The sequence below is a fragment of the Hyperolius riggenbachi genome, chromosome 8, assembly GCF_040937935.1.
Source record: "Hyperolius riggenbachi isolate aHypRig1 chromosome 8, aHypRig1.pri, whole genome shotgun sequence".
In the NCBI taxonomy this organism is placed as follows: Eukaryota; Metazoa; Chordata; class Amphibia; order Anura; family Hyperoliidae; genus Hyperolius; species Hyperolius riggenbachi.
In genome coordinates, this window is record NC_090653.1 from 179,271,307 (window position 1) to 179,284,506 (window position 13,200).

General features: G+C 42.4%; 1 protein-coding gene across 2 annotated transcripts in view; it reads right to left on the reverse strand.

Annotated features, from left to right (window-relative positions):
- Positions 1–4,858: 4,858 nt before the first annotated feature.
- The window catches only part of CCNB3 (cyclin B3), a 267,192-nt gene continuing 258,850 nt past the window's right edge, over positions 4,859–13,200 (reverse strand). For both annotated transcript variants that reach the window (XM_068249684.1, XM_068249683.1), the window contains exon 12: positions 4,859–4,993. In XM_068249684.1, coding sequence (XP_068105785.1) covers positions 4,930–4,993 — 64 coding nt within the window. In that variant the 3' untranslated portion in view covers positions 4,859–4,929. The remainder of the gene's footprint in view (positions 4,994–13,200) is intronic.

Below are 13,200 nucleotides of genomic sequence, written 5' to 3' on the forward strand. Positions count from 1 at the left end.
GGACTAGATCCCAGAAAGCTTGCATCATTTAACTCTATTAGTTAGCCATTAAAAGGTATTATTTCTTACAAAACGTTTTTTTTTCTACCTATATATTCCCATTGAAATTAAACAAATCTGATTGGCTGTTTGTGGTTCCACCCCCTTTCTGTATTTGAACCCCCAGTTACCCACTGTACCAGGTTTGAGGCATCTGCTATTAACAGTGTAAGAATGGCTGCAGTTTATATTTTCCTATTGAAATTTGGTTTTGGCTCTGCCCACTTTTTGAAACCTTGATACCCAGTCACTCAATGACCAAATTTGTGAGCTCTCAGGTTCCTGGCATCAAAAATGTGTGAATGGAAGCAGTTTATCCACCAAGGAAATCTGATTGGCTGTTTGTGCCCCGCCCCTCTAGTGAATTTGGACCCCAGTCACCCAATGACCGACTGTAGCAAGTTTGAAGCCTCTGCCATTAACAGTGTTATGCTGGGCATACACGGCGGTGTATTTTCTTAACAATTGAGCCGCTGATGGCTTGATTGATAATTTCCGACGTGTCCGATCACCGTGTGGCTCGATTCCCGGCTCGATCCCCACGGGCGGACAATGGGCAAAAACGAAGTTCTGATAAGGAAGTGACGAGCGGGAATTGATCCGCACGGACGAGCGGTGACGCGCTGGCTCGATTCTGGCACATTATCTCACAGTGTATGCCCAGCATAAGAATGGCAGCAGTTTAAATATTCCCCTTAAAAAACAATAGGTGAATTTTAATTGGCTATTGTAATAATAATAATGGCAGTATTTGTATAGCGCCTTTCTCCTGTCGGACTCAAAGCGCTTGCGAGGCAGCCACTAGAGCGCACTCAGTAGGCAGTAGCAGTGTTAGGGAGTCTTGCCCAATGAACTCCTTACTGAATTACTGGCTTACTGAACAGGCAGAGCCGAGATTCGAACCCAGGTCTCCCATGTCAGAGGCAGAGCCCTTAACCAGTACACCATCCAGCCACTGCTGTAGGCTCCACCCACTTTCCTGAATCTTAATCTCATTCACCCAGTGACCAAGTGTACCAAGTGTGAGATTGTATGTATAGTATGAGATTTTCCCATTAAAAATTAATGGCTGAAATTTGATTGGCTGTTTTATGCTCCACCCACTTTTCCTGGATTTGTAACTTCAGTTACCAAGTGACCAACTGTGGGGACTCTGGCTTGAATACTGAGAATGGCAGCCTTTTACATTTTTTACCATTGACATGAATGGGTGAAATCTGATTGGGTGTTTGTAGCTCCGCCAAGGTGTGCAGCGAGACCCCCAGAACATATCATCCCAGGTAGTAAGGGATCTTTATACCAAGTTTCGTTCAAAATGGTCAATCCGTTTGAATGATCGCGGTACGTAGCAGAATGCTTGGTTCCCTTGAACTCTGAAAAGCATTAGTTAAGTGTAACTGGAACTCACCGCAATAATTCTGAAGTTAACTAGGAGAGAGAAAATGGGATAGGTTGGAGAGAGGAGGAGTTTGGAATCAGGGTTCTTTTAGGAATTATGTAAATGATCATTTTCATGACAGCTTTGCAAAGCGTGTGAACAGCATCAAGTGTACTGTAAACTTTGAAAGTGACCTTTTTTGCAAAATGGCTTTTGTAAAACTGAAAATTTATAATATTGATACAAAAATATTATTAAGATCCAATTTTGCCAAACATGAGGGACTTACTAACTAGCTTTATAATGGGGGCAAAACTCCCCCTAAATCCATATCCTTCCAAACAAGCTTCATTAAAAGCCTGGGAAAGCTTTTTTTAAACAACTCCCACCCAAATGTAACTCCACTGTAATTCAGACTAATTTAAGAGTCCTCAGATATTTCACACCAGACCTAAACCTGTCGGTATGGAATCAACTGGGTATATCCTTCTCTGATCTTTTCGCAAACCACCAACTCAAATCCTTCAGTTCATTAAGCAGCCAATTCCGTCTCCCCCCAAACCAACTCTTTACTTACCACATACTGCAGTGTTCTTCCCATAAATCTTTTCCAGCCTAGTGGCATGAAAAAGCAGCCAGGTGGGGTGCGAGGGGGGGGGGGGGATGCAGGGCCGATGCAACTCTGCTTACAGGATAAAAAGGAGGATGAGGAGGCAAGCCAATGTACCTTCTAAGTATACACAATGCAATTTTCTGACAGATTTACTGTTAGATTAACAGTTTCCAACATGTCCGATCTGATTTCCGATTTTCTGTTCACTTCTATAGGAAATAGTGCTAAAATCAGATCAGACATGTTGGGAATAGTCGATCTGACAGTAAATCTGTCAGATAATTATATATTTTATTGTGTGTACCTAGCATCAGGGAGATTGTTTCAGAATGGTGCTCAGGTCCATTTTTATGCAGACCTGAACTCAGAACTTTCTCTGTGCTCTGAAAGATACACAACAGCATAATAACCTTTAAAGAAAAGCATTTCTTTGTTACAGCTGATACAAATCCTGCAATAAATCTGCAATGTTTTTACTGCCTGCTTTCTTGGAAGCAGACATATTGTTAACATTAGGTGCTTTCAAATGAGTTTATTTGCCCTATCTGAAATGGCAGTCATGTGACACAAGAAGATTTCAGATTAGACTGGCTAAACTCTCTAAATACAGGGTGCGTTTCTTTGTTTTACTTCTGTCCTGTGCAAGAGTTTAAATCCACTAAATTCGGGTAGTGTGATTGTTGAAGGGGAAGGGGGAGGGGACCACTACAGGCATGATACACAGCAGGAGACGAGTGCACAGGAGGCTGCCTTAAGGCTCATACACACATCAGACTATAGTCTTTGGAAAATGAAAGATCACAGACCAATCTTACCACCCTTCATGTAATATGAGAGCCATACTCTACACAGTCTTTTCTTTGGAGCTGAACTCCACATCAGAAAAAAATCTTTGCAAGATGCTGCACACACAGATGCTGTACAGACACAAAAGATCAGTATCTGCAAAAGATCTGTTCCTGCCAAAAATCCATTCCTGCAAATCGCAATGATAGTCTATGAGATCTGCAGATCATCATACACACATGATTTAACTGACATTCATCTGCAGATCTGAAAATCCATCCTGGTGGATCTGATCTGCAGATGAATGTCAGTTAAATCATGTGTGTATGATGATCTGCAGATCTCAGACTATCATTGCAATTTGCAGGAATGGACTTTTAACTTCAGTATTGCCTTTTTGGCTTCCTTCTAAACTGTTTAACACAGGCAGAATAGAGGTTTAAATTAGCGTTTGCAGCCTGACAGTTCCTCTTTAACTTTAAATGCAATTATAAAGGTAGCATTTCTGTCTGGTATGAAGCAATTAGAACATGCAAGACTTCACCATTACTACGATACTCCAAAATTTGATCTACGGATCTTCATAGAGATATCTCGGTACCTCAACTAACCAAATCCAACAACATGATCTCTAGACTGTCCAAATGTAACTCACACTGGGAAATGTCCCATAAGATTCTCTATAGATGGTACATAACTCCGAGGAAGATTGCCTCATTTGCACCTAATGCCTCTCCGACTAGCTGGAAATGCAACGCTGACACCGGTACCTGCCTACATATGTTTTGGAGCTGTCCTAAGGTCTCACCACTTTGGACAGAAGTAGATTCTCATATTAGCAGAACATGCCTTCTTGGCTTCAAATTATGCCCTTCTTTAGCTTTGTTGATAAAATTTGTTGATAGATAAAATTCCTCCCAATCTACAACCCATTAATTCCCATCTCATCCTGAACACACTTTATACAATCTCTTCGAACTGGAAATCCCAGGAAAACTTTGAACAGGTAGCGGATAGTACATGTCGAAATACAAACATCCAACTGGAGCAAAAGATCAGAGCTAGATAGGAGCTAAATCTGAACACTACATTATCCCTAAATCTTGGTTATAAACCCCTGGCTTATGTATATGTAATTTTCTTCTCTGCACTCAATGATGACATCAGAGTCTGTCGTTAACAAACAAACCAAGGTCTAGGCATTATTAGATATGTCTGTTCCTTATGTTCTATAAGTTAAGGTTAAAGGTTATTACTTCTAGCCATTTCTCTTCTTGGAAACCAACTACAAGTCAAACCAGACGATATTCCTACACTGGCGGGTGGCCATATGGCCATCTGGTCCCGCCGGTTTTAGTAACTGGGCTCACCCCCCTTAATGACTACCCTAAGGTTTGTGTAAATGTCAGATAACGGGCTCTCCTCCTGATTAATGACTTGCCCTGTTAAGTATAATGATGTTACCTCTCTTTCATTGTTCCACATTTGTACAATGAGCTGTGTATCCGAATAATTTGTAGTGAACTGTCCATCTTATCTGTCACAATTTACAATAAAAAAAAAAACTTTGTATAACGAAAAGATCAATTTTGCCATGTTCCCACCCTTAATGTTCAGTATTTTACTTTTCTTTATTTTGTACATAAAAACACACCATTTAGAAATAACATTTCCTATTACATTTCCCAGTTCCTCACCTCACAGGCATTATTAGAAGTCCAAAATAAAGACTCTTAATCCCACGTCTACAGATGTTAGATGGGTAATAGGCCCAAAGACATAATGCTAGCAAAACCCGTGAGCTACAGGCAAGAAGTAAGAGCAGAATATATATATATATATATATATATATATATATATATATATATATATATATATATATATATATATATATATATAAATATAACCTACATAAACACAATTTTTTCACATTTTCTCAAGAGGACATTTACATTTATTCTTTACATTTAATACATGTGTTTTTACTGAATCCATTTACCGGTACATAATATTTTACACATACAAAACAAGCTATTCATATCTACAATATATAAAAACAATTGTATTTACATTCTATATACATATCATACAAGCAGGTTGTCCAGGAAGGTAGTTAACTCTGCAATTCTTCTAGCCTCATGTCAAGAGGTGGAAGCTTGGCAACTTCAAAAAACACTCTGCAAAATAAGAAGGCACATTTATAAACAAAAAAACTCCTGTAAATTGCATTAAAAGAAAACTATTATAGTAGAATCTCATTGTAGTAAACTCTGATATAGTAAGCCTCTGGATATAGTAAACTCAGTCCTCAGGTCCCATCAAATGCATCTGTATAAAAATATACAATATATGACCAATTCTGATATAGTAAACTTTTGATACAGTTAACCAATATCCCTGGTCCCTTGGAGTTTACTATAAAGGGATTCTACTGTAACTGACTTTGAAACACTGAACATGGAAAATAAACTTTAAAATATTTTGATGAAAGCCTTGCTTATTAAATATGGTATCCCCTACACCTTCTAAATGCTGGATATAGAAAATATGAAGTCTCAACTAGCATGGCTCGTCCACAACCTCTGCACAGCTTAAATTATTGTCGGACTGATTCTGATAACGGACTGATTTTATAACATTGCATCATACTGTCACAGTTGCAGTTTTAAAACCACACTCTGCTTTTTAGAATAGTCAGTAAACATAGTTGCATAAATAATGGTGGGATACAGGTATCTCAACAGATCAGCCAATGAGACTATGTACTTAACTACTTGAAGACCCAGCCTTTACTCCCCCCTTAAAGACCAGCATGTTTTTTAATGATCTGTGCTGGGTGGGCTCTGCAGCCTCCAGCACAGATCAGATTGCAGGCAGAGCGATCAGATCCCCCCCTATGGGGATGATGTGCAGGGGGGGTCTGATCGCTCCTGCCTGCCTGGGTGTTGCGGGAGGGCACCTCAAAGCCCCCCTCCGCGCAAAATTCCCCCCCCTCCCTCTCCTTCCTCTCACCCCTGGTGATCTGGGCTGCACAGGACGCTATCCGTCCTGTGCAGCCTGTGACAGGCTTTCCTCTGTCACATGGCGGCAATACCCGGCCGCTGATTGGCCGGGGATCGCTGATCTGCCTTACGGCGCTGCTGTAGCAGCAGCGCCGTTCAATGTAAACAAAGGAGACAAAAGTCTCCTGCATTTACATTTAGTCTGCGAGCCGCGATCAGCGGCTAGCAGGCTATTCACGGAGACCCGCTCCGTGATCTAACAGGAAACGGCCGCTCGCGCGAGCGGCCTTTCCTGATTAATTAGGGAGGCACCTGGCGACGCAGATGTGCGTCGCTGGTCCTCCAGCTACCACTTTGCCGCCGCACAGTATGAGTGTGCGGTCGGCAAGTGGTTAAATTACACAGCAGTAAAAGGAACTCTAGAGGACAGAGCTGCCCTTTTAAATTTTAGAATACAAAGTTATACAGGATTGAAATAATAGGTAAAGACAAGCTGTGCACAGTAGGATGTTGAATAATAAGAGTGTTTGCTTCTTCAGACCAGCATATATTCATAAGTAAGTTTTATGCTGGGAATGCACTGAGTTTTTTCAGCAGTGTTTTTTTTTCAGCAGTCAATTTTCTGATTGATTTCAGTTCACTTGTATGAGAAAATTGATCAGAAAAACGATCAAAATCAGATCAGACCTGATAGACATTATCTATCGAGAGCCCCCCTCCCCCCTCAAAAAAACAAACCAACAAAAAAACAAAACCCCAAACCTCATGGAGTACATAGTTATTTTGGTTGAAAAAAGTATTCCCAGCATTCGGTTGCATTTGCTGAACAAAAGGTTGGGAAGGAAGTAGACCTGTATGATAGTATGAGAAGGGGTGAATAAAGAGGATGAAAGCAGAACCTTGCTATTGTGGAAGTTGCAAAGATGAGATCAGAACTTAACCACTTCAGGACCAAACAAATTTTCACATATCAGCACTCCCATTCATTCGCCAAAAACTTTATTACTACTAATCACTAAAGATGGGCTGAACCTCCGATTTTCGGTCGCGAACCTCCGCTGAAGGTTCGGTTCGCGAAAAAGTTTCGCGAACCGCAATAGACTTCAATGGGGAGGCGAACTTGGAAAACTAGAAACACTTGTGCTGGCCAATATGTTTCAAGTGATCTAATACCTGGAGGCAGACATGATTGAGTGAAATACACATCAAAAGTCCCAGGCAAAAATCTACATTTCACATAAACCCCTATTTTATGTTCACAAATCTCATTCAATGTTCAATTACAGGCCTACACTGCTTTACAACATCAGGCAGTGTATGCCTCACTCCCTCCTCATGGAGGGTCTCATCTTCCAGGGAATTGTAGAATTTCAAAAGCCAGTTTATATACCTTGGCCAGGAATTGAACCCAGGTCTGAGTGCTTGGCAGTCAGCTCTCTTAACCGCTATACCACCACCAACACTACATGCTGAAGGCAGCCTAGCATGTACCATTGATATATGCTAGAGAAAAATGAGCTTGCTTAAAGATTTGTAGGCTTTTAAAAGCCAGCTTACATACCTTGGCCGGGAATTGAACCCAGGTCTTGGCCGGGAATTGAACCCAGGTCTGAGTGCTTGGTAGTCCGCTCTCTTAACTGCTATACCACCACCAACACTACATGCTGAAGGCAGCCTAGCATGTACCATTGTGATATACCCAAGAGAAAAATGAACTTGCTCTCTCTCTCTCTCTAGGACTTGATGGTTTAAAGCTGAAAATTCACTTCAATGGCATCAACAGATACCAGCAGAATTCCACAGGCAATTTCGGAATTCTGCCGGATTGAAAAAGCAATTCCATTCCGACCAAACGGAATGGAATGACCAATATCCACCCAAAATTGCGGAAAATCCAATTCCGCGGAAAGCGGTGACTATCCCTACGAGAGAGAGAGAGAGAGAGAGAGAGAGAGAGAGAGAGAGAGAGAGAGAGAGAGAGAGATAGATGAATCTACCTGGCTGTCTGGGGTTCTCTTTGGACAACTGTTGAACACAAAAGGCAAGGCCATACCTGGATGGGGTTGAACCACCAACCTTTTAGTTAACAGCCAAACACGCTAACCAATTGTGCCACAGAGACTGTGTTCTATTCCTGGCCAATGTGAGTTGGCTTTTGACATGCTACACATCCTTAAGCATATCACTTTTCTCTAGTATATATCATAATGGTACATGCTAGGCTGGTTTCAGAATGTAGTGTTGGTGGTGGTAAAGCGGTTAAGAGCACTATCTACCATGCACTCAGACCTGGGTTCAATTCCAAGCCAAGGTATGTAAGCTGGCTTTTAAAAGTCTACAAATCTTTAAGCAAGCTCATTTTTCTCTAGGATATATCATAATGGTAATGCTAGGCTGCCTTCAGCATGTAGTGTTGGTGGTGGTATAGCGGTTAAGAGAGCTGACTACCAAGCACTCAGACCTGGATTCAATTCCTGGCCAAGGTATATAAGCTGGCTTTTGAAATTCTACAATTCCCTGGAAGAGGAGACCCTCCTCCCTCCGGGAGGAAAGTAATAACAATTAGCTAGGAACAAGCCTATAAGAGCCTAACTAAACTCTCCCTAGCAGAGTCTGCCAGCAGCTGTCCCTTAACTAATTAGTGCAGGCAGACTAGTGAGTAAAACGGCACAAGGACCTTGCCTTTTATAAGGGGGGGTGGGGCTCCAGGAGTGAGTGCAGTCTGATTGGCAACAATGTGCCTGCTGACTGAAGTAGAGGGTCAAAGTTCTGCTCAGTAGAGCATTATGGGGCGAAGCGAACTTCTGGGAAAGTTCGCATTCACAGGCGAACGCGAACCACCCGAAGTTTGCCTGAAACCGTTCGGCCCATCTCTACTAATCACACCTAAATGATCTATATATTTTTTTGTTTCAGGACAAATTAGGCTTTTAGTGTGTGATAATTTTGTTTAGTAATTGCCTTTTTTTCAATGCATTTTAAAGGGAAAAGGGGAAAAAAACTGAACAACAAGATATTTCTCCATTTATATCCATTATAGCTGTACAATAAATAGTGCTAACTATAGGTTAAAGCGGATCCGAGATGAAAAACTAACTATAACAAGTAACTTGAATATATAGCTTTTTATATGGTTTACACAGCAAATCTAGCTGCAAACAGTTTTAATATAATATGATTATTTATTCCTGTGATACAATGACAGCAGCCATGTTGTTTGTAAACATTACACAGAGGCAGGCTTATCTGTATCTTGAGCCATCAGCCTAATCCCCTCTCCTCCCCATGCCTCTGAAATCAATGGCTAGTAACACCTCCCCCTCCTCCTGCTCAGACTGAGCTCCCATGAGCCCTTGCTACTGCCAAGGCTCTCTGAAAACCTGTGGGCATGGCTTTTTTAGTTTATAGGGAATTAGAGTATTAAAACAAAAACAAAAGTGTTTGGATTGAGGAATGCCCTATAAACAATAGGAAAGGAACACAATTATGCAATGTGTAAAAGTTCACCTCGGATCCACTTTAAACCCACAAATTGTATTTGCTTTTTCATCCTGGTTATAACAAGGTTTAGATTATGTTCCTAGCACAATGTATGGTGACAATATTGTATTTGGAAATAAAGGCATATTTTCTCTGTTTTCTCATTGTACACTATTGATGATTAGAAGACCTTATTTGCAAAAATAGTAATATACACTCATGGCATACATATTTAAAAAGCCAAGTTCCTAAGGTAACCATATGTTTTTTTCATACTCTGCATATTCTGTACCAAAATAAAAGACTTTTAAAATGAAAAAGTGACAAACATTGAATTGCCTTTGATTCAGTTTGTGACTAAAAAGAATACACAAGACATGGGCCTCAACCCTAAAACTCTCTAAACTCTATTCTACTACTTATCACGGTTAAAAAGTTACCACATATGTCTCTTGTAGTTTTGCTAAAACTTTCCCCAATTTGATCATAATTTTGAAAATGACTGTTGGATTGAGTTTGTCTGTACCTCTTTTTTATGTGATGTGTGTCCAAGCTTTAAAGAGACTCCGTAACAAAAATTGCATCCTGTTTTTTATCATCCTACAAGTTCCAAAAGCTATTCTAATGTGTTCTGGCTAACTGCAGCACTTTCTACTAACACAGTCTCTGTAATAAATCAATGTATCTTTCCCCTGTCAGACTTGTCGGCCTGTGTCTGGAAGGCTGCCAAGTTCTTCAGTGTTGTGGTTCTGCTATGAACTCCCCTTTATGCAGACTGCCTGTGTGTTATTTAGGATTAGAGCAGCTTCTCTCTTCTCTCTTATCTTTTACAAGCTGGATAAATCGTCCTCTGAGCTGGCTGGGCTTTCACATACTGAGGAATTACAAACAAGGGCAAAGCTGTTTGCAGGAAGAAAAGAGCAGCCTGAAACTTCAGTGCATGGGGGAAAGAAACACACAAATGATCTCTTGAGATTCAAAAGGAAGGCTGTATACAGCCTGCTTGTGTATGGATGTATTTTCTATGTGTGGACATACTGTACATCAACCTACTTCCTGTTTTGGTGGCCATTTTGTTTGTTTATAAACAAACTTTTAAAAACTGTTTTTAACCACTTTTAATGCGGCGAGGAGCGGCGAAATTGTGACAGAGGGTAATAGGAGATGTCCCCTAACGCACTGGTATGTTTACTTTTGAGCGATTTTAACAATACAGATTCTCTTTAAGATCCACCAAAATGTATTCTAAAACCAGGGATGCTCGGGTAGTACTTTTTAATACCCGAATTGATCCGGATCCGGGTATTCAGATATCCGAATTTGACATATTTATACCCGAACTGAATTCGGGTATCCGACCCTAGTATCCGGCTGGATTCGGATATCCGAATTGAAAACCGGAAATGGTCTTTTCAAGGTTTCTTATTTCTTATCCCGTTTTAGAAGCTAACAACATACCACCACCTCTCTCTCTGGTCTTGCAGGGATTTTTCTTGCAGGGATTTGTAGTATGTCAAAAGCAAGCTCACATACCTTGGCCGGGAATCCAACCCAGGTCCACTGCTTGCAGGGCAGCTATGCTCACCACTATACCAACAACCACACACACAGCAAAAGACAGCACTTTGAAGTCTGGAAGATTCCAGGGCAAGGGTGGGAAGGATGAAAAGCTAGGTAGCCTTGCAACCATTCCTGCTAACCTAAAGCTTACTTACAGACAGTTATACGAGACACATGCTGGATGCAGGGCTGTGTGGTGAGTCAATACATTGGCTTAAGACTTTACCAAATCCAATGCTCCAATATGGGGAAGCTTTGCTGGTTTTTTATTTTTAAGTGTGGTGTCACAGTTCACTCATCTCTTCAACCACAAGAAAAGCCCAGGAGTAGTCTTAGCTACCGGAATATCTATGTTACGGCAGGGCCCTTTTTACACTTTCTCTTACAGGGCTATGGAAACCGTTTTGCCCATGCGATAAAGCGAGGTGCAAAAATGAAATCATACCTAGCAGAGGATGGTTTTGATCCATCAACCTCTGGGTTATGGGCCCAGCACACTCCTGTTGCACCACTCTGCAGTCTGCTTACATTTGTATACAATCTTCAAGTTTAAGAAGGGTACATTAGTTCTCTTCACAAAACACAAAGCCATCCCTGGGTGGGCTTGAAACAACCAACCTTTTGGTTAACAGCCGAATGTTACATAGTTACTTTGGTTGAAAAAAGACATACGTCCATCGAGTTCAACCAGTACAAAGTACAACTCCAGCCCGTCCCCCACATACCCCTGTTGATCCAGATTATGCAGGAGAACAGAGGCGCCAAAAGGATAAAAGGAAGCTAAATGAGCTTAAAAACCAAATTCTTGGTAAATAAAGGAGGTAGTGGTGGACTTACCTCCTCCAAGTAGACACACAACGACTGTAGTAAACACAGTCAATATATTTTATTTATGAACTCCAAATATGCAACGCGTTTCGCAGGTTTGATCCCGCTTCATCAGGCAATAACAGCGGAGCAATAGTATATGTGGTCAGTAGAAGAGCCAGGCACCTCTGTCAGAGCAGTCGTTGTGTGTCTACTTGGAGGAGGTAAGTCCACCACTACCTCCTCTATTTACCAAGAATTTGGTTTTTAAGCTCATTTAGCTTCCTTTTATCCTTTTGGCGCCTCTGTTCTCCTGCATAATATTGAGTCCTAACTATAATCAGAGAAACTTTGCCGCTGTGTGGGTTCCAGGCGGTGAGAGTGCCTGGGACCCCCGCGGCCCCCCGGTTGTATGGGGGCAATGGGAAGCCTCCTCGTGGCGCCCCTGGATAGTGCTGTATAGCATGAACTAATTCCCGCAGGGCGATTGTTTTGCGGTTTTTGGTTTTGACCCTGCATATTTAGGCATGCGAAAGCAAATGCTTATTTGCATGAGCAATGTCTCGTGATTAGCCAATAGGCCAAATTTGCAAAGCCAGATTTGTCAGGTTCACTTGGTTGATGCACACATGTTCTTTCTCTGATCGTAGTTAGCATTGCATTTCTTTTTTCTGAGGGCAGGTAGTGAGTGGCTTGTTTTAGGAGGTGAGAGCCCTGGAGCAGGCTATTTGCACCTGTCCGCCCCTTATGTGTCGCGCCCAGGTTATGCGCATACAGCAGAACGCAATGGACGTTGAGGTAAGTGCCTGTTTTTAATCTTGGGAGGTGTGTGCGGGCGGCTCTTCCCGGCGCTGGCCACGCTGGGGAGATCGCCTGCACCCCCCAGCCTCCGCCTCCGGGGTGCCGCTGTGTGGGTTCCAGGCGGTGAGAGTGCCTGGGACCCCCGCGGCCCCCCGGTTGTATGGGGGCAATGGGAAGCCTCCTCGTGGCGCCCCTGGATAGTGCTGTATAGCATGAACTAATTCCCGCAGGGCGATTGTTTTGCGGTTTTTGGTTTTGACCCTGCATATTTGCTCATGCAAATAAGCATTTGCTTTTGCATGCCTAATGTCTCGTGATTAGCCAATAGGCCAAATTTGCAAAGCCAGATTTGTCAGGTTCACTTGGTTGATGCACACATGTTCTTTCTCTGATCGTAGTTAGCATTGCATTTCTTTTTTCTGAGGGCAGGTAGTGAGTGGCTTGTTTTAGGAGGTGAGAGCCCTGGAGCAGGCTATTTGCACCTGTCCGCCCCTTATGTGTCGCGCCCAGGTTATGCGCATACAGCAAAACGCAATGGACGTTGAGGTAAGTGCCTGTTTTTAATCTTGGGAGGTGTGTGCGGGCGGCTCTTCCCGGCGCTGGCCACGCTGGGGAGATCGCCTGCACCCCCCAGCCTCCGCCTCCGGGGTGCCGCTGTGTGGGTTCCAGGCGGTGAGAGTGCCTGGGACCCCCGCGGCCCCCCGGTTGTATGGGGGCAATGGGAAGCCTCCTCG